The 27778-nt window shown below is 39.4% G+C and overlaps 1 protein-coding gene across 1 annotated transcript in view; it reads left to right on the forward strand.

Annotated features, from left to right (window-relative positions):
• LOC128661398 (cathelicidin-related peptide Pt_CRAMP2-like) overlaps positions 1 to 6567 on the forward strand; it is a 12440-nt gene extending 5873 nt beyond the window's left edge. Inside the window, exon 4 of the mRNA XM_053715655.1 lies at positions 6478 to 6567. Coding sequence (XP_053571630.1) covers positions 6478 to 6567 — 90 coding nt within the window. The remainder of the gene's footprint in view (positions 1 to 6477) is intronic.
• The last annotated feature ends 21211 nt before the right edge of the window (positions 6568 to 27778 follow it).

Here is a 27778-nt window from a genome sequence, read left to right on the forward strand (position 1 = left end):
AAAATAAAACCTAACCTATTACAATTACACCTAACACAACACTATAATTAAATTAATTCCCTAAATTAACTACAATTAAAAACAAATATATAAAATTATCTAAAGTACGGAATGTCCTCAATGAAGCGGGGCGAAGTGGTCCTCCAGACGGGTAAAAGTCTTCATCCAAGCCGGAAAGAAGAGATCCTCCAGATGGGCAGAAGTCTTCATCCAGACGGCATCCAGATGGTATCTTCATCTTCATCCATCCGGTGCGGAGCGGGTCCATCTTCAAGACATCCGACGTGGAGCATCCTCTTCTTTCGACGTCGACTGTAGAATGAAGGTTCCTTTAATGAAGGTTCCTTTAACCAAGATGGCGTCCCATCAATTGTGATTGGCTGATAGAATTCTATCAGCCAATTGTAATTAAGGTAGGAAAAATCCTATTAGCTGATGCAATCAGCCTATAGGATTGAGCTTGCATTCTATTGGCTGTTCCAATCAGCGAATAGAATGCAAGCTCAATCCTATTTGCTGATTGGATCAGCCAAAAGGATTGAACTTCAATCCTATTGGCTGATTTTTCCTACCTTAATTCCGTTTGGCTGATAAAATTCTATTAGCCAATCGGAATTGAAGGGACGCCATCTTGGATGACGTCATTTAACGGAACCTTCATTCTACAGTCGAAATCAAAAGAAGAGGATGCTCCGCGTTGGATTTCTTGAAGATGGACCCGGCTTTGTTGAGGACTTCGGCCCGGTTGGGTGAAGACTTCTGAAGGTAGGGTGATCGTCAAGGGGTTAGTGTTAGGTTTTATTAAGGAGGGATTGGGTGGGTTTTAGAGTAGGGTTGGGTGTGTGGGTGGTGGGTTTTAATGTTGGGGGGTATTGTACTTTTTTTACAGGTAAAAGAGCTGATTACTTTGGGGTAATGCCCCACAAAAGACTCTTTTAAGGGCTATTTGTAATTTAGTATAGGGTAGGGCTCTTTATTATTTTGGGGGGCTTTTTTATTTTATTAGGGGGATTAGATTAGGTGTAATTAGTTTAAAAAACTTGTAATTATTTTATTATTTTCTGTAATTTAGTGTTTTATTTCTTCCATACTTTAGATAATTGTATTTAATTGTATTTAATTGTAGTTAATTTAGGGAATTAATTTAATTATAGTGTAGTGTTAGGTGTAATTGTAACTTAGGTTAGGTTTTATTTTACAGGTAAATTTGTCTTTATTTTAACTAGGAAGTTATTAAATACTTAATAACTATTTAATAACTATTCTACCTAGTTAAAATAAATACAAAATTGCCTGTAAAATAAAAAATAAACCCTGAGATAGCTACAATGTAACTATTAGTTATATTGTAGCTATCTTAGGGTTTATTTTATAGGTATTTAGTTTTAATTGGAATAATTTAGTTAATTGTAGTAATTTTATTTAGATTTATTTAAATTATATTTAAGTTAGGGGGGGTGTTAGGGTTAGGGTTAGACTTAGATTTAGGGGTTAATACATTTAATATAGTTGCGGCGACATTGGGGGTGGCAGATTAGGGGTTAATAAATGTAGGTAGGTGTCAGCGATGTTAGGGATGGCAGATTAGAGGTTAATAAAATTTAACTAGTGTTTGCGATGCGGGAGTGCGGTGGTTTAGGGGTTAATATATTTTTTATAGTGGCGGCAATGTCCAGTTCGGCAGATTAGGGGTTAAAATTTGTATTTTAGTGTTTGTAATGTGTGGGGCCTCGGTTTAGGGGTTAATAGGTAGTTTATGGGTGTTAGTGTACTTTTTAGAACTTTAGTTATCAGTTTTTTACTACGGCGTTAGCCCATAAAACTCTTAACTACTGACTTTAAAATGCTGTACCAGGCTTGACAGGAGAGGATCTACCGCTCACATTTTGGAAAGACTCGTAATACCGGCGTTAGGCAAATCCCATTGAAAAAATAAGATACGCAAATGACGTAAGGGGATTTGCGGTATTTTCGAGTCTGGCCAAAAAAGTTAGCGGTGAGCCTGTCATTTCAAGACTTGTAATACCAGCGGATGTTAAAAAGCAGCGTTGGGACCTCTCAATGCTGCTTTTTAAGGCTAACACAAGACTCATAATCTAGGCGTAGGTATTCCAAAAACAAACAGGAATACTTTAGAGACCATCCTCTAGTCATTTGATGATTATAAAACTACTTAAGAAGTAATTTGCACATCATCAGGCTTGTAAAGTCATCAGATAAGGTAACAAATTCTGGGTGATGACTTCAGAATGATTAGCAGATTACCTTAATGATTACATCACAAGCATGATCAGCCACTGAATGACTCTAGAGTAATCTCATTTAAATATTTTGGCCTGTGGGTATACTTGAGGATGGCTTCTGATAGTCTGGAGTCATTGATTACTTCAGAATTACTCAAGGTAGATCATCCTTTTTGACTAAGGTTAGTTTTAATCCCTTGTTTTTTTGCTTTCAAAAACTCAAGTTGCAAGCTGGCCTATTATTACAACATTCACAGTATTTAGAGAGAAACAGAAAACAAAAAAACCCTGCTCTAGGGTTAGATTACGAGTGGAGCAATATCTAATGCTACTGCTCAAGAGTTAGATGTGTTAGAAGTCAGCTTTTGCTCTAGTCGGGTTGCATTTGTATTATGAGTTGAAAGTAAACTGTTTTCACTTGCATGCTAACCCAATGAGTGCAAAAAGCCGAACTTAGAATATCGCATGTACAGTCACATATTCCCCCATATAAGTCAAAGGAACAAAACTAACATCCAACTCAGGCGCAAACCTGACCACATATTTTCATGTGCGCTAATCCACCATGAAAATATGAATATTTCACATTCCAATGTTCTTCACATTGAAGAATATGTTCTATGTATTCATAAATACATATTTCTAAATATATCTGATTTTTTTTAGTACAATGTATACTTATACTTATATATACATCATGATTATATATATAGTTGTGTATATATATATATATATATATATATATATATATATATAATGTGTATATATATATATATATATATATATATAAATATATATATATACAAATATTAGACTCTGCACTTAATGCAAATAAACAATGAATGCATAAATGAGCAAAACAGAAATATTTTTAAGGAAAAAAATTGAGCAAGCAAATCCTTAATTGCACTGCATACACAAAACCAAATCCCACAATCATACATACAAACATACAAACTGGGTGTTTATCAACCAGTTATCAAGCATAAGTGGAGGAGGTCAGATGGAGAGCAAAAAGCAAACCCAGGTTATATATGAAAAGCCATGGGTATATTTGTACAGGATACAAACACTAAAGAGTTAAGGCAGTTCATGCACTATAAGCAATTCAAGCATTGACAAGATGCAATGGTAGGTGGCTGGCAGTTGCAGAGATAAAGAATATGGCAGAGAATCACAGGTATGTAAAGATTAGAGCAGTTCATGCACTTCAAACAGTTCATACATCAGATAAAGTGATTGGCGTGGCCAGGATAAAACGTAATATCAAGTATCACTAAGCTGTAGCAAAGTGTTTCCATTAGTGTATAAACTTTGTTGTTACATTGATGCCACTCCGGCACTCAAGGACCAAAGTCCGCCGGAAGGAAAGAAAGCTGTGCAAGTATAACGCTCACTGAGCGATCTCACCCAAACCGTGTCAGGTTCACCAGTAGAATCGTCCTTAGTGAAGTCACCAATAGCGGTAGTGATTTCAACTATGCTCCACATATGCCAAACTGTCAGCGATCCAAAGCAGCATGTGAGTATCCAACTCTCTTAGCGTCTGACATCACATCCACCGATCAGGCAACGCGCATTCAACTTAGCCTGAGTTGGTCAGGCGCGTTGGTTCTTGAGTGCCGGAGTGGCATCAATGTAACAACAAAGTTTATACACTAATTGAAACACTTTGCTACATCTTGGTGATGCTTGATATTACGTTTTATCCTAGCCATGCCAATCACTTTATCTGATGTATGAACTGTTTGAAGTGCATTAACTGCTCTAATCATTACATACCTGTGATTCTCTGCCATACTTTTTATCTCTGCAGCTGCCAGCCACCTACCATTGCATCTTGTCATTGCTTGAACTGTTTCTAGTGCATGAACTGCCTTAACTCTTTAGTGTTTGTATCCTGTACAAATATACCCATGGCTTTTCATATATAACCTGGGTTCGCTTTTTGCTCTCCATCTGACCTCCTCCACTTTTGCTTGATAACTGGGGACGCCCAGTTTGTATGTTTGTATGTATGATTGTAGCATTTGGTTTTGTGTATGCAGTGCAATTAAGGATTTGCTTGCTCAATTTTTTTCATTAAAAATATTTCTTTTTTGCTCATTTCTGCATTCATTGTTTATTTGCATTAAGTGCGGAGTCTAATATTTGTATTTATATTATTTTTTGGTGTATTGGTAGTAGTGTACCTTTGTCTCGAGCACTTCTATTCTTGATCTTACCTTTATCATATTTATATACATATTAGTGCGTATCCTCTCATTTGTTTTTATATATATATATATATATATATATATATATATATATATATATATAACATGTGCAGAACAATGGAATGTGAAATTACAATAAATACACAGTAAAACACTTTATTAAATAAGAATATTACATAAATATGATTTTAAGTTCCATCTACTAAACTGCAATGATGTGTGTGTATATATATATATATATATATATATATATATATATATATAAAATGAATACATTTGTATTTATGTGTTTATATGTGTATATACTGTATGTCTGTAAATGCACATATAATCCATATGTACACACGTGTGTATGTGTGTGTGTATATATATATATATATATATATATATACACACATATATATATATATATATATATATATATATATATATATATACACACAACTTATGTATCTAATATTAGATGCCCTTTGACTGCCTTTTTTTCTAACACCTGGGACCTCATATCTTTGAGCCCTTAACTTTTTTGTGCAATATTTTTTTTTCAATAATTTTTTATTATATAGTGTTATTATCATTGTAACTGCACTTTGCAATGTATGTTTGATGTGTTTTGTGACACTTTTTTGTTTTGCAAAAAAGTTAACCATAGCTCTGAGGATGCAGTAATCATTCTAGTGTAAATCGCTTTTACTTTCTACTTGTATTATGAGCGGTAAACCTGATAAGCACAAACAGCCTCAATAAACCCCTTATCATTCACATGTAACTGTTAGCGCTCCACTTATAATCTGGCCCATAATACCAATGTTGATTGCAATCCTTTAGAAAAACAAAAGTGATTTATCTAAAAATATTGCCATAGGGAAGAATTTAACAAAGGTCTGTCGGACCTGATCCGATAGTCCGGATCAGGTCCGACAGACCTTGCTGAATGCGGAGATCAATACGCTCTCCGAATTCAGCATTGCACCAGCAGCTCTTGGCCGCCAGCAGGGGGTGTCAATTGGGTTTAATTGTGGCGATGTCTGTCCGCCTGCTCAGAGCAGACGGACCGGTTATGGAGCAGCGGTCTTTATTTCTGCAGGCTCACCAAAAATACGGGCCCTCAAGCTCCATCCGGAGCTTGATAAATGGGCCCCATAGACTTATATCATACCCAAATGTTGAAGCACTTGAAAGTAATGCAGCATAACTTTATAAAGCTCATTAGAAAATGTCACCTGATCATCTCTATGTAAAAAAGGAAGACATTTTACCTCAAATGTCCTCAATAGGCACATCCCATTGTAAAGGAACTTAAGCAGCCAATCAGGATGCAAGTCACAAGACTTGCAAGAAAGTGTGCATCTGTCATGTGCAAGTACAATCATATTATTTGCCGTAGAAAATTATTAGATATGTGTGATCATCTCTATGTAAAAAAGGAAGACATTTTACCTTGAATTTCCTCAGTAGGCACATCCCATTGTAAAGGGACTTAAGCAGCCAATCAGGATGCAAGTCACAAGACTTGCAAGAAAGCGGGCATCTGGCATGTGCAAGCACAATCATATTATTTTCTGTAGAAAATTATTAGATATGTTTGTTTTTTTCTTTTAAAGGATTGTGATAAAAAAAAACATAATTTACAGAATATGTGACAGCCCAATAAGCTCCAAATCTAACATTTATAAAATGTATCAGTATTGATTAGTACAAGAAAAGTTAAATTTAAGAAAGTAATATTAGAATAGATATGATGTTATGTCTCATTAACCATCCAATTACAAATTCAGTAGTTTGTTTTCAACCACTCAACTATCAATCATTGTAAACGTAGATTCATGTAGCTATATTTATTGGCCTATATACAATTGTTTATATATTTTAAAGATAGTAAATGTCTCATATAAATATATATATATATATATATATATATATATATATATATATATAATATATGTATATATATATATATATATATATATATATAAAATTTTAAAAAAAAATTCTGACATTCTCTTTTCTTCTTTTAGAAATCTCGCACAAAAAGATGCCACAAGAAACCCAAAAAGAAACCTAAAAAGAAACCCCTAAAGAAATTCAAAAGGAAGTCTAAGAGATAGGAGCAAAGTCTTATGTGAAGCCATGGAAAAATAAGGCATTATGTTCCCTCTTGCTATAATATTTTTATATTACTGCAAAAAAATGATTTTAACAGTTTTGATGATATAATGATTATCAACATGAAGATTAAAAATAAACAATTAATCACTTCTGATTACCAAATAATTTAATCTGTTGAGTAAAATATAGGTTTGAGAATTAATGTGAGTTTGCAACATGAACTAAATATTGAAGAAACATTTCAAATACTCTGTGTAGTTAAAATGATAGTTCTAAGAATAGCGCACAAACTGACACTGCAATGGATTTAAAAAAAAGATTAACCAGAGAATTTTAATGCAACCAACATGTTAGTGCATTCCAATACATTCAATAGATAGCACAGTTAGGCCTAGATTTGGAGTTCGGCGGTAGCCGTCAAAACCAGCGTTAGAGGCTCCTAACGCTGGTTTTGGCCGCCCGCTGGTATTTGGAGTCAGTGATTAAAGGGTCTAACGCTCACTTTTCAGCCGCGACTTTTCCATACCGCAGATCCCCCTACGCCATTTGCGTAGCCTATATTTTCAATGGGATCTTTCTAACGCTGGTATTTAGAGTCGTTTCTGAAGTGAGCGTTAGAGCTCTAACGACAAGATTCCAGCCGCCTGAAAATAGCAGGAGTTAAGAGCTTTCTGGCTAACGCCGGTTCATAAAGCTCTTAACTACTGTACCCTAAAGTACACTAACACCCATAAACTACCTATGTACCCCTAAACCGAGGTCCCCCCACACCGCCGCCACTCGATTAAAATTTTTAACCCCTAATCTGCCGACCGCCACCTACGTTATACTTATGTACCCCTAATCTGCTGCCCCTAACCCCGCCGACCCCTGTATTACATTTATTAACCCCTAACTTGCCCCCCACAACGTCGCCGCCAGCTACTTAAAATAATTAACCCCTAATCTTCCGACCGCAAATCGCCGCCACCTACGTTATCCCTATGTACCCCTAATCTGCTACCCCTAACACCGCCGACCCCTATATTATATTTATTAACCCCTAACCTGCCCCCCACAACGTCGCCGACACCTGCCTACACTTATTAACCCCTAATCTGCCGAGCGGACCTGAGCGCTACTATAATAAAGTTATTAACCCCTAATCCGCCTCACTAACCCTATCATAAATAGTATTAACCCCTAATCTGCCCTCCCTAACATCGCCGACACCTAACTTCAATTATTAACCCCTAATCTTCCGATCGGAGCTCACCGCTATTCTAATAAATGGATTAACCCCTAAAGCTAAGTCTAACCCTAACACTAACACCCCCCTAAGTTAAATATAATATTTATCTAACGAAATAAATTAACTCTTATTAAATAACTTATTCCTATTTAAAGCTAAATACTTACCTGTAAAATAAATCCTAATATAGCTACAATATAAATTATAATTATATTATAGCTATTTTAGGATTAATATTTATTTTACAGGCAACTTTGTAATTATTTTAACCAGGTACAATAGCTATTAAATAGTTAATAACTATTTGATAGCTACCTAGTTAAAATAATAACAAATTTACCTGTAAAATAAATCCTAACCTAAGTTATAATTAAACCTAACACTACCCTATCAATAAAATAATTAAATAAACTACCTACAATTACCTACAATTAACCTAACACTACACTATCAATAAATTAATTAAACACAATTCCTACAAATAAATACAATTAAATAAACTAGCTAAAGTACAAAAAATAAAAAAGAACTAAGTTACAGAAAATAAAAAAATATTTACAAACATAAGAAAAATATTACAACAATTTTAAACTAATTACACCTACTCTAAGCCCCCTAATAAAATAACAAAGCCCCCCAAAATAAAAAATTCCCTACCCTATTCTAAATTAAAAAAGTTACAAGCTCTTTTACCTTACCAGCCCTGAACAGGGCCCTTTGCGGGGCATGCCCCAAGAATTTCAGCTCTTTTGCCTGTAAAAAAAAACATACAATACCCCCCCCCCAACATTACAACCCACCACCCACATACCCCTAATCTAACCCAAACCCCCCTTAAATAAACCTAACACTAAGCCCCTGAAGATCTTCCTACCTTGTCTTCACCATCCAGGTATCACCGATCCGTCCTGGCTCCAAGATCTTCATCCAACCCAAGCGGGGGTTGGCGATCCATAATCCGGTCCAGAAGAGGCTCCAAAGTCTTCCTCCTATCCGGCAAGAAGAGGACATCCGGACCGGCAAACATCTTCTCCAAGCGGCATCTTCGATCTTCTTCCATCCGGAGCGAAGCGGCAGGATCCTGAAGACCTCCAGCGCGGAACATCCATCCGGACCGACGACTGAACGACGAATGACTGTTCCTTTAAGGGACGTCATCCAAGATGGCGTCCCTCGAATTCCGATTGGCTGATAGGATTCTATCAGCCAATCGGAATTAAGGTAGGAATTTTCTGATTGGCTGATGGAATCAGCCAATCAGAATCTAGTTCAATCCGATTGGCCGATCCAATCAGCCAATCAGATTGAGCTCGCATTCTATTGGCTGATCGGAACAGCCAATAGAATGCAAGCTCAATCTGATTGGCTGATTGGATCAGCCAATCGGATTGAACTTGATTCTGATTGGCTGATTCCATCAGCCAATCAGAAAATTCCTACCTTAATTCCGATTGGCTGATAGAATCCTATCAGCCAATCGGAATTCGAGGGACGCCATCTTGGATGACGTCCCTTAAAGGAACAGTCATTCGTCGTTCAGTCGTCGGTCCGGATGGATGTTCCGCGCTGGAGGTCTTCAGGATCCTGCTGCTTCGCTCCGGATGGAAGAAGATCGAAGATGCCGCTTGGAGAAGATGTTTGCCGGTCCGGATGTCCTCTTCTTGCCGGATAGGAGGAAGACTTTGGAGCCTCTTCTGGACCGGATTATGGATCGCCAACCCCCACATGGGTTGGATGAAGATCTTGGAGCCAGGACGGATCGGTGATACCTGGATGGTGAAGACAAGGTAGGAAGATCTTCAGGGGCTTAGTGTTAGGTTTATTTAAGGGGGGTTTGGGTTAGATTAGGGGTATGTGGGGGGTGGGTTGTAATGTTGGGGGGGGGTATTGTATGTTTTTTTTTACAGGCAAAAGAGCTGAAATTCTTGGGGCATGCCCCGCAAAGGGCCCTGTTCAGGGCTGGTAAGGTAAAAGAGCTTGTAACTTTTTTAATTTAGAATAGGGTAGGGAATTTTTTATTTTGGGGGGCTTTGTTATTTTATTAGGGGGCTTAGAGTAGGTGTAATTAGTTTAAAATTGTTGTAATATTTTTCTTATGTTTGTAAATATTTTTTTATTTTCTGTAACTTAGTTCTTTTTTATTTTTTGTACTTTAGCTAGTTTATTTAATTGCATTTATTTGTAGGAATTGTGTTTAATTAATTTATTGATAGTGTAGTGTTAGGTTAATTGTAGGTAATTGTAGGTAGTTTATTTAATTATTTTATTGATAGGGTAGTGTTAGGTTTAATTATAACTTAGGTTAGGATTTATTTTACAGGTAAATTTGTTATTATTTTAACTAGGTAACTATTAAATAGTTCTTAACTATTTAATAGCTATTGTACCTGGTTAAAATAATTACAAAGTTGCCTGTAAAATAAATATTAATCCTAAAATAGCTATAATATAATTATAATTTATATTGTAGCTATATTAGGATTTATTTTACAGGTAAGTATTTAGCTTTAAATAGGAATAAGTTATTTAATAAGAGTTAATTTATTTCGTTAGATAAATATTATATTTAACTTAGGGGGGTGTTAGTGTTAGGGTTAGACTTAGCTTTAGGGGTTAATCCATTTATTAGAATAGCGGTGAGCTCCGATCGGAAGATTAGGGGTTAATAATTGAAGTTAGGTGTCGGCGATGTTAGGGAGGGCAGATTAGGGGTTAATACTATTTATGATAGGGTTAGTGAGGCGGATTAGGGGTTAATAACTTTATTATAGTAGCGCTCAGGTCCGCTCGGCAGATTAGGGGTTAATAAGTGTAGGCAGGTGTCGGCGACGTTGTGGGGGGCAGGTTAGGGGTTAATAAATATAATATAGGGGTCGGCGGTGTTAGGGGTAGCAGATTAGGGGTACATAGGGATAACGTAGGTGGCGGCGGTTTACGGAGCGGCAGATTAGGGATTTAAAAAAATATGCAGGGGTCAGCGATAGCGGGGGCGGCAGATTAGGGGTTAATAAGTGTAAGGCTAGGGGTGTTTAGACTCGGGGTACATGTTAGAGTGTTAGGTGCAGACGTAGGAAGTGTTTCCCCATAGCAAACAATGGGGCTGCGTTAGGAGCTGAACGCTGCTTTTTTGCAGGTGTTAGGTTTTTTTTCAGCTCAAACAGCCCCATTGTTTCCTATGGGGGAATCGTGCACGAGCACGTTTTTGAGGCCGGCCGCGTCCGTAAGCAACTCTGGTATCGAGAGTTGCTTTTGCGGTAAAAATGCTCTACGCTCCTTTTTTGGAGCCTAACGCAGCATTTGTTTGAACTCTCGATACCAGAGTTAATTTTATGGTGCGGCCAGAAAAAAGCCCGCGGAACGTTAACAGCCCTTTTACCGCCGAACTCCAAATCTAGGCCTTAGTGAGTTAAAGAGACAGTCTAGTCAAAATTTAACTTTCATGATAGGGCATTCAATCTTAAACAACTTTCCATTTTACTTATATCATCAAATTAGCTTTTTTCTCTTGACATTCTTTGTTGAAGGCTAAACCTAGGTAGGCTCATGGGCTAATGTCTAAGCCCTTGAAGCCTGTCTCTTATCTCAGTACATTTTAACAATTTTTCACAGTTAGATACTGTTAGTTCATGTGTGCCACATAGATAACATTGTGCTCACTCCCGTAGTGTTATTTATGAGTCAGCACTGATTGGCTAAAATGCAAGTCTGTCAAAAGAACTTAGATAAGGGGCAATTTGCAGAGGCTTAGATGCAAGGTAATTAGAGAGGTAAAAAGGTATATTAATATAACAGTGTTGGTTATGCAAAACTGGGGAATGGGTAATAAAGGGATTATCTATCTTTTAAACAATAAAAATTCTGAAGTAGACTGTCCCTTTAAGTGTTAAACTGCTGAACATGTATTTGCTTTCAGAGACCTGAAAAAGTATTTAACGCATATTTATACTCCTTATATGACAACAAAGGTTTAAACAAAGGCATAAGGTATATGACAAGGAAGGGGATTGGGAAGGGGTTAATATATGTGTGTGTATGTGTGTATTTGTACAAAGCTCATAGAAAAAATTACGGCTAGATTTAGAGTTTGGCGGTAGCCTTCAAAACCAGCGTTAGAGGCTCCTAACGATGGTTTTTACCGCCCGCTGGTATTTAGAGTCAGTCATTAAAGGGTCTAACGCTCACTTTCCAGCCGGGACTTTTCCATACCGCAGATCCCCTTACGTCAATTGCGTATCCTATCTTTTTAATGGGATCTTTCTAACGCCGGTATTTAGAGTCGTGGCTGAAGTGAGCGTTAGAAATCTAACGACAAAACTCCAGCCGCAGAAAAAAACAGGAGTTAAGAGTTTTCTGGGCTAACGCCGGTTCATAAAGCTCTTAACTACTGTGCTCTAAAGTACACTAGCACCCATAAACTACCTATGCACCCCTAAACCGAGGTCCCCCCACATCGCCGCCACTCTATTAAAATTTTTTAACCCCTAATCTGCCAACCGCACACCGCCGCCACCTACGTTATCCCTATGTACCCCTAATCTGCTGCCCCTAACACAGCCGACCCCTATATTATATTTATTAACCCCTAATCTGCCACCCCCAACGTCGCCTCCACCTACCTACAATTATTAACCCCTAATCTGCCGACCGTACCTCAACGCCACTATAATAAATGTATTAACCCCTAATCCGCCTCACTCCAGCCTCAATAACCCTATAATAAATAGTATTAACCCCTAATCTGACCTCCCTAACATCGCCGACACCTAACTTCAAGTATTAACCCCTAATCTGCCGACCGGACCTCACCACTACTCTAATAAATTTATTAACCCCTAAAGCTAAGTCTAACCCTAACACTAACACCCCCCTAAGTTAAATATAATTTAAATCTAACTAAATAAATTAACTCTTATTAAATAAATTATTCCTATTTAAAGCTAAATACTTACCTGTAAAATAAACCCTAATATAGCTACAATATAAATTATAATTATATTGTAGCTATTTTAGGGTTTATATTTATTTTACAGGCAACTTTGTATTTATTTTAACCAGGTACAATAGCTATTAAATATTTAATAACTATTTAATAGCTACCTAGTTAAAATAATTACAAAATTACCTGTAAAATAAATCCTTACCTAAGTTACAATTAAACCTAACACTAAACTATCAATAAATAAATTAAATAAAATACCTACAAATAAATACAATTAAATAAACTAACTAAAGTACAAAAAATAAAAAAAGCTAAGTTACAAAAAATAAAAAAATTAATTACAAACATAATAAAAATATTACAACAATTTTAAGCTAATTACACCTACTCTAAGCCCCCTAATAAAATAACAAAGCCCCCCAAAATAAAAAAATGCCCTACCCTATTCTAAAATTAAAATAGAAAAGCTCTTTTACCTTACCAGCCCTTAAAAGGGCCTTTTGTGGGGCATACCCCAAAGAATTCAGCTCTTTTGCCTGTAAAAAAAAACATACAATACCCCCACCCCCAACATTACAACCCACCACCCACATACCCCTAATCTAACCCAAACCCCCCTTAAATAAACCTAACACTAAGCCCCTGAAGATCTTCCTACCTTGTCTTCACCATGCCAGGTATCACCGATCGCTCCAGGCTCTGAAATCTTCATCCAAGCCCAAGCGGGGGCTGGAGATCCATCATCCGGCTGAAGTCTTCTATCAAGCGACGGCTGAAGAGGTCCAGAAGAGGCTCCAAAGTCTTCATGCTATCCGGGCAGAAGAGTAGATCCGGACCGGCAACCATCTTCTTCCAAGCGGCTACATGTTGAAGACCTCCGGCGCGGATCCATCCTCTTCTTGGGACGTCCTAAGTGCGAATGAAGGTTCCTTTAAATGACGTCATCCAAGATGGCGTCCCTCGAATTCCGATTGGCTGATAGGATTCTATCAGCCAATCGGAATTAAGGTAGGGAAAATCTGATTGGCTGATTGAATCAGCCAATCAGATTGAGCTCGCATCCTATTGGCTGTTCCGATCAGCCAATAGAATGCAAGCTCAATCTGATTGGCTGATTGGATCAGCCAATCGGATTAAACTTGAATCTGATTGGCTGATTCCATCAGCCAATCAGATTTTTCCTACCTTAATTCCGATTGGCTGATAGAATCCTATCAGCCAATCGGAATTCGAGGGACGCCATCTTGGATGACATCATTTAAAGGAACCTTCATTCGGACTTAGGACGTCGCAAGAAGAGGATGGATCCGCGCCGGAGGTCTTCAACATGTAGCCGCTTGGAAGAAAATGGTTGCCGGTCCGGATCTACTCTTCTGCCCGGATAGCATGAAGACTTTGGAGCCTCTTCTGGACCTCTTCAGCCGTCGCTTGATAGAAGACTTCAGCCGGATGATGGATCTCCAGCCCCCGCTTGGGCTTGGATGAAGATTTCAGAGCCTGGAGCGATCGGTGATACCTGGCATGGTGAAGACAAGGTAGGAAGATCTTCAGGGGCTTAGTGTTAGGTTTATTTAAGGGGGGTTTGGGTTAGATTAGGGGTATGTGGGTGGTGGGTTGTAATGTTGGGGGTGGGGGTATTGTATGTTTTTTTTTACAGGCAAAAGAGCTGAATTCTTTGGGGTATGCCCCACAAAAGGCCCTTTTAAAGGCTGGTAAGGTAAAAGAGCTTTTCTATTTTAATTTTAGAATAGGGTAGGGCATTTTTTTATTTTGGGGGGCTTTGTTATTTTATTAGGGGTCTTAGAGTAGGTGTAATTAGCTTAAAATTGTTGCAATATTTGTATTATGTTTGTAATTATTTTTTTTATTTTTTGTAACTTAGCTTTTTTTATTTTTTGTACTTTAGTTAGTTTATTTAATTGTATTTATTTGTAGGTATTTTATTTAATGTATTTATTGATAGTGTAGTGTTAGGTTTAATTGTAGATAATTGTAGGTATTTTATTTAATTAATTTATTGCTAGTGTAGTGTTAGGTTTAATTGTAACTTAGGTTAGGATTTATTTTACAGGTAATTTTGTAATTATTTTAACTAGGTAGCTATTAAATAGTTCTTAACTATTTAATAGCTATTGTACCTGGTTAAAATAAATAGAAAGTTGCCTGTAAAATAAATATAAATCCTAAAATAGCTACAATATAATTATTATTTATATTGTAGCTACATTAGGGTTTATTTTACAGGTAAGTTTAAAATAATTTATTTAATAAGAGATAATTTATTTTGTTAGATTTAAATTATATTTAACTTAGGGGGGTGTTAGGGTTAGGGTTAGACTTAGCTTTAGGGGTTAAAAAATTTATTAGAGTAGCGGTGAGGTCTGGTCGGCAGATTAGGGGTTAATAATTGTAAGTAGGTGGAGGCGACGTTGTGGGGGGCAAATTAGGGGTTAATAAATATAATATAGGGGTCGGCGGTGTTATGGGCAGCAGATTAGGGGTACATAGGGATAATGTAGGTTGCGGCTGTGTACGGAGCGGCAGATTAGGGGTTAATAATAATATGCAGGGGTCAGCGATAGTGGGGTCGGCAGATTAGGGGTTAATAAGTGTAAGGTTAGGGGTGTTTAGACTTGGGGTACATGTTAGGGTTTAAGGTGCAGACTTAGGAAGTGTTTCCCCATAGGAAACAATGGGGCTGCGTTAGGAGCTGAACGCTGCTTTTTTGCAGGTGTTAGGTTTTTTTTCAGCTCAAACTGCCCCATTGTTTCCTATGGGGGAATTGTGCACGAGCACGTTTTTGAAGCTGGCCGCGTCCGTAAACACTGCTGGTATCAAGAGTTGCAGTGGCGGTAAATTATGCTCTACGCTCCTTTTTTGGAGCCTAACGCAGCTCTTCTGTGAACTCTAAATACAAGCGGTATTTAAAAGGTGCGGGGGGAAAAAAGCATGCGTTAGCTACACGGGTCGTTACCGACAAAACTCTAAATCTAGCCGTTAGAAAACCAATTAATCAACACAACACACAGAAAGTCTAAAACTCTCTTGCAAGCTTGGATCAAGATTAAAACGCATCTGGCCAAATATGGTTTAAGCCCAGGACCACATCAAGGTCTCTTATATCCTGGGTCCCTATCTACAGCCACACAATGCAAGCTGTCAGTCAAACAAACTGAGACACTCAAAGGTGCACAGGCCTTTGGAATTTCCTTAGACACATACAAAACATGGATATGGACTGCACACTCAAACTGGACTGAGTACACATCCCTTAAACCTGCAAACCTCGTAATATATATATATATATATATATATATATATATATATATATATATTGTAGAATGTGGGTTTGCACAATCACTTAAAACTATCATTAGTGATGTCGCGAACATAAAAAGCGAACTTCCGCAAATGTTTGCGAACCAGCGAACCGGGCAAACCACCATTGACTTCAATAGGCAGGTGAATTTTAAAACCCACAGGGACTCTTTCTGGCCACAATAGTGATGGAAAAGTTGTTTCAAGGGGACTAACACCTGGACTGTGGCATGCCGGAGGGGGATCCATGGCAAAACTCCCATGGAAAATTACATAGTTGATGCAGAGTCTGGTTTTAATCCATAAAGGGCATAAATCACCTAACATTCCTAAATTGTTTGGAATAACATGCTTTAAAACATCAGGTATGATGTTGTATCGATCAGGTAGTGTAAGGGTTACGCCCGCTACCCAGTGCGCAGTGTAGGTGATATACCTACCCTGACCATGCTTTGCAGACCAGGTATCAGTGGTCAGTCAGATGGACCCTTGCCCCAACACGTGTGCCAGACATGCCATTATAGCAGACTTATATGGCTTTGGCGTTGCTTTTTGGTAATTAGAAGGCTGCTAAATGAAACTGCGCATCACACGTGTTTTATGCCCAGCAGTGAAGGGGTTAATTAGGGAGCATGTAGGGAGCTTGAAGAGTTAATTTTAGCTTAAGTGTAGTGTAGTAGACAACCCAAAGTATTGATCTAGGCCCATTTTGGTATATTTAATGCCACCATTTCACCGCCAAATGCGATCAAATAAAAAAGAATTGTTCACTTTTTCAAAAACTTTAGGTTTCTCACAGAAATTATTTACAAACAACTTATGCAATTAGGGCATAAATGGTTGTAAATGCTTCTCTGTTATCCCCTTTGTTCAGAAATAGCAGACTTATATGGCTTTGGTGTTGCTTTTTGCTAATTAGAAGGCTGCTAACTGCCACTGCGCACCACACGTGTTTTATGCCCAGCAGTGAAGGGGTTAATTAGGGAGCATGTAGGCAGCTTGTAGAGTTAATTTTAGCTTAAGTGTAGTGTAGTAGACAACCCAAAGTATGGATCTAGGCCCATTTTGGTATATTTAATGCCACCATTTCACCGCCAAATGCGATCAAATAAAAAAAAAAATTGTTCACTTTTTCACAAACTTTAGGTTTCTCACAGAAATTATTTACAAACAACTTATGCAATTATGGCATAAAAGGTTGTAAATGCTTCTCTGGGATCCCCTTTGTTCAGAAATAGCAGACTTATATGGCTTTGGCTTGCTTTTTGGTAATTAGAAGGCTGCTAAATGCCACTGCGCACCACACGTGTTTTATGCCCAGCAGTGAAGGGGTTAATTAGGGAGCATGTAGGGAGCTTGTAGAGTTAATTTTAGCTTAAGTGTAGTGTAGTAGACAACCCAAAGTATTGATCTAGGTCCATTTTGGTATATTTAATGCCACCATTTCACCGCCAAATGCGATCAAATAAAAAAAAATTGTTCACTTTTTCACAAACTTTAGGTTTGTCACAGAAATTATTTACAAACAACTTATGTAATTATGGCATAAATGGTTGTAAATGCTTCTCTGGGATCCCCTTTGTTCAGAAATAGCAGACTTATATGGCTTTGGCATTGCTTTTTGGTAATTAGAAGGCTGCTAAATGCCACTGCGCACTACACGTGTTTTATGCCCAGCAGTGAAGGGGTTAATTAGGGAGCATGTAGGCAGCTTGTAGAGTTAATTTTAGCTTAAGTGTAGTGTAGTAGACAACCCACAGTATTGATCTAGGCCCATTTTGGTATATTTCATGCCACCATTTCACCGCCAAATGCGATCAAATTTAAAAAAACTTAAATTTTTTCGCAATTTTAGGTTTCGCACTGAAATTATTTACAAACAGCTTGTGCAATTATGGCACAAATGGTTGTAAATGCTTCTCTGGCATCCCCTTTGTTCAGAAATAGCAGACATATATGACTTTGGCGTTGCTTTCTGGTAATTAGGAGGCCGCTAAATGCTGCTGCGCATCACACGTGTATTATGGCTAGCAGTGAAGGGGTTAATTAGGTAGTTTGTAGGGAGCTTGCAGGGTTAATTTTAGCTTAAGTGTAGAGATCAGCCTCCCACCTGACACTTCAGACCCCCTGATCCCTCCCAAACAGCTCCCCCCCCCACCACTCAATTGTCCCCGCCATCTTAAGTACTAGCAGAAAGTCTGCCAGTACTAAAATAAAAGGTTTTTATTTATTTTTTATTTTTTTTTAGCATATTTATATATGCTGTGGTGTAGCATCCCCCCTTAGCCCCCAACCTCCCTGATCCCCCCCAAAACAGCTCTCTAACCCTCCCCATCTACCTTATTGGCAGCCATCTTGGGTACTGGCAGCTGTCTGCTATTATTTCACAGTCAAAAAAGTGTTGTTTTTTTTTTAAATGTACACTACTGTTACATAGGGTTGCCACCCGTCCCTTGAAATACGGAATCGTCCCGTATTTCAGGTTAAAATACTGCGTCCCGTATTGAATCAATACGGGACGGGGTTTGTCCCGTATTTGAAGTAAGGGAAGCTGTTACCACTACCAGCCTGTGTTGAGGCTGCGAATGGGTTTTGCTGGCGGCTGGCGCAGCGCTGTTACCAGGGATTCGGGAAGCAGCTGAGCTGTGGAGGGCAGGCTGCGAATGTGATGATTGGTTTGCTGGCGCTGTTCCAGGGAAGCTGCAGCTGTGGAGGCTGCGATGATTGGTTTGCTGGCGTTATCTGTCAAAGTCTCTGACTTGTATCTGGGTCGGAGTTTTTAAAGTAATCACTCACGCACAGCCAGTGTCACTGTCAGTAGTTGGTTTGCAGAGTTGCAGACAGACAGTCCACGAGTTGCTTGTCAGACAGTTGCTCTGCGCGGCACAGCACTAGCCACTACTTGCATATTAGCTCAGACTCTCAGTCCTAAGCCTCCTAAACGGTAAGTTAGTCGGTATTTAGTTACCTGAAACTTCTGAAAGGCACACACGCTGACCTGCTGGCATCCCCTCCCGGGCCCTCCTCCTGTCCTGTCAGCTAAAGTACTAATACTTATTTATATAACTGTAGCACTGATGATCATCATCACATAGAGATCTACACTGCACAATCAGTTCTGATGCTCACACTCCAACTAAACTGACAAGTAAAGGAGCTCTTAAAAAGGCAGCAATAGGCTTAAACTTATTACTATTAGCTCAATTCTGGTACAGAGCAAATAAAAATACATGTGTAAAATAGCAACTTAGAGCTACGATAAGTTATATGAGAGTAATCTGACTGGTTGCTAGCTCAGAAATGGCATTGGGCTACTGATTATGCTGCTGTACGTCTGCAAATGTACCTACTGATAGGTTGCAGGCTGTGAGAGTAACGCAGGTAATTATGCAGCAATGCCCACTCCACTGTTTGTACCTTGAAGCAGCAGGAGTATACAGTAGAAAGCCCATCCTGTACTGTAAACAGTGCGTGCTATAAAGTACTAATACTTATATAACTGTAGTACTGATGATCAGATAGTGCTCTTACACAATCAGTTCTGATGCTCAGCGTCACTCACCAGCATTACCGTTAGGACTTTAAGATGAGACAGGATTTGTCAATCATTGTGTACAGTGGCATGATGACATTGAATGATGTGACAAGACACAGTGGCATAGATAGTACAGTTACAAGATGTGGTAAAGTGTGACAAGAACATGGTGTAATAAGATATGATATGGTGTTACTGTAACAAGATGTGGCATGTGTTTTGACAGAATATATGGTGACAGGATTCTTCTTTTTTTTCCTTCAACATAAATAAAGTGCACAGAAAAATTTCATCTTGTCTATTTTCTGGTACAACAGTTGAATGACACTACTATGTATCTATAGATATATACTTTAGTACTGTGCCATTACTTAAGATTCCTTATTCTAGCTGATGAAGTATGTCCCAGAAATTTCTGCTTTCCATGTAGTAGTTAGCACAGGGATAAATAATCCATCTGATGCCTGATATAAACTGGCTGTTAGTATAAATCAGCTAGAATAAGGACTCTTAAGTAATAGCACAGTACTAAAGTATATATCTATAGATACACAGTAGTGTCATTCAACTGTTGTACCAGAAAATAGACAAGATTACATTTTTCTGTGCACAATATTTATGTTGAAGGAAAAAAAAGAAGAATCCTGTCACCATAACATATTCTGTCAGAACATGCCACATCTTGTTACACCATATCACATCTTGTTACACCATGTTCTTGTCACACTATGCCACATCTTGTAACTGTACTATGCCACTGTCTTGTCACACCATTCAATGTCACCATGCCACACAATGACAAATCCTGTCTCATCTTATCACATCATCAGTCATCATCATACCTCTTTAGGCAGTGCAGTCAGCTAAGGAGCAGACATTTTCACGATCACCTCTGAATTCAAGGCACACACACCTGACCTGCTGGCCTGGCACCCCTCCTGTCCTGTCACCATTACCGTTAGGAGCAGAGCTCCTGCCATAGCATGCTCATTACCGTACCCAGGCTAGCTGTTATGCATCGCCGTCCTTCATTTATTGCTATGGCGACCAGAATCACTTTATTGAACTGTCCAATATTTGTGCATTTCTTTCATTCCATATAAAAAACAGTTATAAATAACCTGTTCAGTATCTATATACAATGTGTGTGTAGTAACTATATATATATATATAATACTGTGCGCAGGTGCTTGTGATTACCATACCTATAACATGTAGATCAATAGCCATGTATAAGTACACAGTGTGTTGTGTATATACAGTCTGTGTAATAACTATACATTACCGCTAGGAGCTCCTGCCATTGCATGCTCGTACCCAGCTGTTATGTCACCCAAAAGGCATTATTCATAACAGTTCTTCCCACTCAAATACAGTCTGTGACACATTTTGACCTAGTGTCAAAGGACCAGTAAACACAGTAAATTTGCATAATCAACAAATGCAAGATAATAAGACAATGCAATAGAATTTAGTCTGAACTTCAAAGAGTAGTAGATTTTTTTTCTGACAATTTTAAAAGTTATGTCTATTTCTACTCCCCCTGTACCATGTGACAGCCATCAGCCAATCACAAATGCATACAAGTACCATGTTACAGCCATCAGGCAATCACAAATGCATACACATTTATTCTGTGAATTATTGCACATGCTCAGTAGGAGCTGGTGACTCAAAGTTTAAATTTTTTTTTTTTGTGTTCACATTTTGTTAATGGAAGTAAATTGGGAAGTTGTTTAAAATTGCATGCTCTATCTGAATAATGAAAGTTTAATTTTGATTAGAGTGTCCCTTTAAGTTGTGATTTACTACTGGCATGTCATTGTCATCGGTCCTGTGATCATCATCGTGGTCCAGAGGGGTGTGGCCCCCGCTGCGGCAGGCGTCCCTTATTTTTTTGTATTGAAGGTGGAAACCCTACTGTTACACCAGATATGAGTGGTGGCACTGGGCAAGTGGGCACAGTATACGCTGTGAGCCTGACACACACGCTGGCAGGCAGGCAACTGAAATTAGATTACACAGGATAAAAAAAAAGCAGACTGATGTTCTAGCCCTAAAAAGGGCTTTTTGGGGTGCTGTCCTTACAGCAGAGATCAGATGAGTCCTTCAGGACTGTAGTGGACACTGAATACACTAGCCTAGCTATCGATTTTCCTATTAAATCAGCAGCAGCTACACTGTCCCTCCTCTCACTAAGAATGCAGCTTCCGAATGAATCTAAAATGGATGCTATCCAGGAGGTGGGAGGGTCTGGGAGGGAGGGTCTGCTGCTGATTGGCTGGAATGTGTCTTCTGACTGTGAGGTACAGGGTCAAAGTTTACTCAATGATGAGGAATAGGGGGCGGTCTGAACATTGCATATGTTTGCTATCAGCGGCGAACGCGAACATGCTATGTTCGCCGGGAACTTTTCGCCGGCGAACTATTTGCGACATCGCTAACTATCATCCACCAGGGTGCATGTCTCATTGTTTATTCCTACCTACCACTCTATCACTTTTATTAGTTAATAACACATACAATTAATAATTTCATATAACTTTTGAGTAGTTTTATAATTAAAAAAAATGTAAATGACCAAAACATTCTTTTTATTTATAAATTCACTTTCTGCTGAAATGATTTAACTTGTTTTCTATTCAAATACAACAATTAAAGTGTCTCAATAAAAAGTATTGGTAAACTCACAGCAAAGAGAAGCCAATGAAAAACTACACAATAACCTATTTTCTTTTTTTAAATGTCTTTTTTTTTTTGTTTTGCACTGAATTAATGGAATACATTTCAAACAGATTTCAATCAATTTAAAACATTGAGGGCCAGATTACGAGTAGCGCATTAACAGTTACGCACAAGCGAAAAGGGGTTTATCACGTGTTTGCGTATGTCAGGTTTACCACTAGTCTTTCAAAACACATCAAAAATACATTAAAAAGTACAGTTACTCTTATAATATTACTACTATCTAATAAAATGAGTTATAAGGGCTTAAAGATATGAGGTGTAGGGTGTTAGACAAAAAAGACAGACAAAGGGCTTTAACATTGAGATACATACATATACATAAATAAATAAAAAAAGGAGCGCTCAACCTGAGAACGAACAATAGCATAATAGCTTGTTCTATGGCTGGTTAACACCCAAGAAGCAGCCTCTTTTTGCTCAACATGTGCCTTTCACAGAGAACTTTCCTATGGCATTTCAGTCTGATCCTGACTTAACAGTACAGTCCAGCCCCAAAATACCAGGCAATCCCTCTCTGAACGAGAGAAACGGCAAAACCCCAGACATACATTTTGGCCTAGTGTGGGCCTCATCAGTGAGGTGCAGCCAAATCCTTCTATGCACTCTGAGCAACGGGTCCACGTCTGGATTCCCGCATCACACTTAGGGTCACTTCTCTAAGAGTCATAATTTACATAACTAAAAAGAGAGAAGCGCTCAACCTGGGAACGAACAAAAGCACAATAGCTTGTTCTATGGTTAGTTACCACCCAAGAAGCAGCCTCTTTTTGCTCAACATGTGCCTTTCACAAAGAAGAACTTTCCTGTAGCATATCAGTCTGATCCTGACTTAACAGTACAGTCCAGCTCCGAAATACCAGGTAATCCCTCTCTGAAAGAGAGAAATGGCAGATGTACGTTTCGGCCTATTGTGGGCCTCGTCAGTGAGGTGCAGCCATATCCCTCTAGGCACACTGAGCAACGGGTCAACAGCTGGATTCCCGCATCACACTTAGGAAGGCCGAAACGATCGTCTGCAGTTGTCATGTTCCTTGTTCAGAGGAGAATCGCCTGGTATTTTGAGGCAGGACTGACCTTACTTCACGGGATCAGAGTGATACACTTCAGAAAAGTTTTCCTCTGTGAAAAGCACACTGGTCTAAAAGAGACTGCTCCTGGGTGGCAAATCACCATAAAACTAGCTGATGAGCTGTTGTTCTTTCCTGGTAGAGTGCTTCTCTCTTTGTATACATACATATACATGTCTGAAGATGTATGTGTGTGAATATATATATATATATATATATATATATATATATATATATATATATATATATAGGTATATATAATATGTGTGTACATGTGTATTTATTAGCATTTTACAGTAAAAGAAACTGGAATAGGATATGTCTTTCAAGCACTCAAGGTGCTTACAATATATACTAGTCTTGAAAATGTGCTAAAAAACAAAAATCTTTATTTAGGAATTTTAAAAAATGGGTAGTGAGATTATAAGAAGCTGCAAAGAAGATGGCTCTGCTAGCTATATATCAATAGTGAGCTATATTGTAGGAATAATATTTTTATGATCACTCAGATATTATCAAAAAATATTATGACCTTCTCTGAGTATCTCTATTTGGCTGAATAAGAGGAAGTGTGTGTCTCTTTAATTCACTGCGTGTTACACTTGTGTAAGAATAATTAACCACATTGTATATTGCTGGGAATTCTCAATAATTTGCAGAAGTTAGTAAAAATGACACATATAATAAATAATTTCTTCTTAATCTATTTTAACTGAATATTATAACACAGCAATGTTTTAAGGTGTAAATTTAATGGCAACATTCTGACAATATTCTAGAGAATCTCAACAACTCTAAATACAGTTTTGTGTGGAAAATACCCTAGTAAGTATTTCTTATCTTTAGGTCGATTACAGGGCTATATATTATTGTCCTATATTGCCCTTGTCTGTTGACAAAGTTATTTTATCCCTTTGGTCTGTTTTGGATGAGCGTATAATAATAATAAATGGGGTCTAATGTTACAATTCTCTTATAATTATGACCGGATAGAGTCTATCATTGCTATACACTTTGGTTAATATATCTTGCCTGTAAGGTAAAGTCTACAATTAATGAGCAAAAGAAATATTGGTTACTGCGCTGGAAAACACTTTTAGGCCTATGCAAAAAAGAGGACTCCCGGCCTCTAAAATAAATATGTGATGGGGTATAAGGATTATTTAGCCGAAGCTGGATAACCTTAAAACATAAGCGCTAACAAAAGCTTAAAATAGTGATATAAAAGAACCTTTCAATGTACACAAGCCAATATTGGCCAACTAAAGTGATCCAAGCTTGAATATGTGATTTATATGAATTTAATAACATTTGTAAATAAATATACATAGATTTATGACATAAAATAAATGTGTTGATCAGGTGCAATGATAAGTGTAGTATACATAGGGTGCAATAGGCTAGAGTGACTGCAACAAACAATTTACAAATAGTTGAAATCAAGGCTACAATAGCTGCATTAAAAAATAAAAAGATGAGAAAGATTTGGCAACATATGCAACAAATGTAACAATCGTCACAAGGCAATAAAAAACATGTATGGAAATGAAGGTTTCCAAGTGGATTTCGGATAGAGATGAGTCAATGGTATTGATCGAAGAGCTCAGGGATCAGATGTCAAATGAAGATGCTGGAACACATAAAGATCCAGATCAAAACAGCCAAAAAGATACCATAAAAAGTGTTACAGAAGCATTAGTTATTTTGTTGTGAAGAGCTTATTTCCCAGCAGCAATGCCTGAACCAGCAAGCCAGCGCCTAAGAAGGGCTCCAAGAAAACTGTAACAAGTTTCATTTCATAAAGAGTCAACTCTTTTTTTTCAGCTTTTAGAAACTATTGTCTAATCACCTCTGGAGCCAGACTGCTAATTGATAAGATGAACTTGTAAACTTGTTATCTTAAGTACTGTAATCCTATTGTGGCCTGTCAAAGGACAGTGCTCTCTATCTAAATGTGTGATGGGGGATTTTGTGCTTCCCCCCCTCTCCCCCTGGGAGTGCCCTGTGTGCATGTAACCTTAATAAAAAGCAGGCTGGGCATCCCAGTCCTGAGTTCTTGTTTGACCCTCAATCGCAGCGTTGACTCGTTTTTGTGGGCAGAAGGGTATCCTAGCTGTACTGCAGCTAAGGGAGATTATTCTATATTTGCGAGACTCATATAGAATACTATGGAAAGCAGCTTCTCCCCTCTTTAGCAATAGGGATCCAGGCTACTAAGCGGTCCATCTCTCAGCGAGACTAAGGGTAACCGTAACATTTGGCGGCAGCGGCGGGATTTTCCTGGATTTCCTAGGAGAGGTACAGAACGGATGGAGAGCGCTTACGAAAAATTGAAGCGTACAACCCTAAAGGATTTACTTGAAAGCAGAGGGGGGTACGCCAGCAACCGGCCGAGGAGAGAGCTGATCGCAGAATTGACCGAACTGGATCAGAGCTTCACAATGGCGGAAACACCGACCACGATTAGTGACGAAAAAACCAGGATTGTTCGGGAAAGGCTCTCATTATACGGGCCGAACCCCTCCATGGAATTGGTACAGCAGTTGATGGCGGAGGCGGACGAGGATATACGAGAGACTCGAGCCCACGAACTCAACCTAGCGAACGCACACCGCAATGCTGAAGCCCCGCAGGTAATCATCCCTGTCGAAAATGCTGGGAGGCCCAAGATACCCTATGCGGCATTTCGACCCTTCCTAGAGAGCGAGACAGGGATTGATGAATATTTGGCGGACTTCGAAAGGCAATGTGCCCTGCACCAGATTCCCAACAGAGAGTGGCCCACGATATTGTCTGGGAAACTATCCGGGCGAGCCCTGGAAGCCTTTCGTACTCTGGGTGCTGAGGAAGTGACACAGTATGAGCTAGTTAAGGAGACACTGTTGCGACGGTACGCTGTAACTCCGGACACGTATCGCCGACAGTTTCGGGGCACGGAAAAGAAGCCTAACGATACCCATATGGAATGGGCGCACCGAATGCGGAGAGCGGCAAATCACTGGCTGAGCGGAAGTAAAGCGGTGACTGGGGAGGAAATTTTACAATTGTTTCTCTTAGAACATTTTTATAATGGCATGGAACAGCAAGGGAAGGAATGGCTGCGAGACAGGCGGCCTTCTACCTTAGAAGAAGCAGCCAAATTGGCCGATGAACATTATGACTCCCGTCTTCACGAACCCATGAACTACCGAGCTCCAGCACGGGTCGAACCCAGAGAGGTTTACCGTGCACCCCCTCGTGCTGAATTCCGAGCCCCGGTGCCCACAGGGCCCGTCCGACACTCAGGACCACCCAATAACAGCTCTGAGCGTCCCAGACCGACTTGCCACCGATGCAAGCAACCAGGGCATTTCATGGCTAGCTGCCCCCTTAATACGCACCAGACACCCAGGAATTACAATTACCCCTCTGGGTCCTATCGTCCGGCCCGGGCCCTCTGTGTTAACCAAGAGGCCCCTATGGAGGGATATGTGGGGCCGCTTCACGAGGCAGACCCTGTATATGCTGCCTCAGATAACCGCCAGCACCATCGGCAGAGGGTATGGCTCGAGGGGCGATCTACCGAGGGATTGCGAGACACAGGGGCTACTATCACGCTGGTACAGAGTCATTTGGTGCCAGAGCACAAGCGATCCGGACAGACTGTGGCCGTTAGAGTGGCGGGGGGGGATGTGTACAAAATTCCAACAGCTAAAGTGCATCTTGATTGGGGAGCGGGAAAGGGGGCTGTGAACGTGGGCCTAATGGATAATTTACCTGCCGAAGTACTACTGGGCAACGATTTGGGCCCCATGACTTCTGCCTATGCTCCAGTATGCAACAACGAGGCGGACCCAGTGACTACACGGGCCCAAGCCCGGACGGAGCGAGAGCTCTCACCAGTGCGGGAGACACAGGTAAGACCTACCCCGACCTTGCCTGACAGGTTAGGCCCCATACCCTGGGACACCCCAGATGCCTTCGAGGCAGAGTCTAAGACTGACCCGACCTTACAAAAGTACCGGGAACGAGCAGAGACCGGAGGGGGCGGGGCAGATAACGAAACATTCTTATGGGAAAAAGGGAAACTATACCGCTGGACAGAGAAAAGGGGACAGCGTAGGCGACAGCTGGTAGTGCCCCACAAATACCGTCAAGAAATCCTCAAAATAGGCCACGACATCCCCTTAGCAGGCCACCTAGCCGTTACCCGTACCCTACACCGCATTACTCACACGTTCTTTTGGCCAGGGGTGCACGCTGACGTTAGAACTTACTGTAACACCTGCGATGTGTGTCAACGAGTAGGAAGGCGAGGCGATCACCCTAAAGCCCAGCTAGTAAATATGCCCATTGTAGAGGAACCCTTCAGCCGGGTTGCTATTGACCTAGT

This window comes from Bombina bombina, chromosome 5, assembly GCF_027579735.1.
Source record: "Bombina bombina isolate aBomBom1 chromosome 5, aBomBom1.pri, whole genome shotgun sequence".
NCBI classification, from domain to species: domain Eukaryota; kingdom Metazoa; phylum Chordata; class Amphibia; order Anura; family Bombinatoridae; genus Bombina; species Bombina bombina.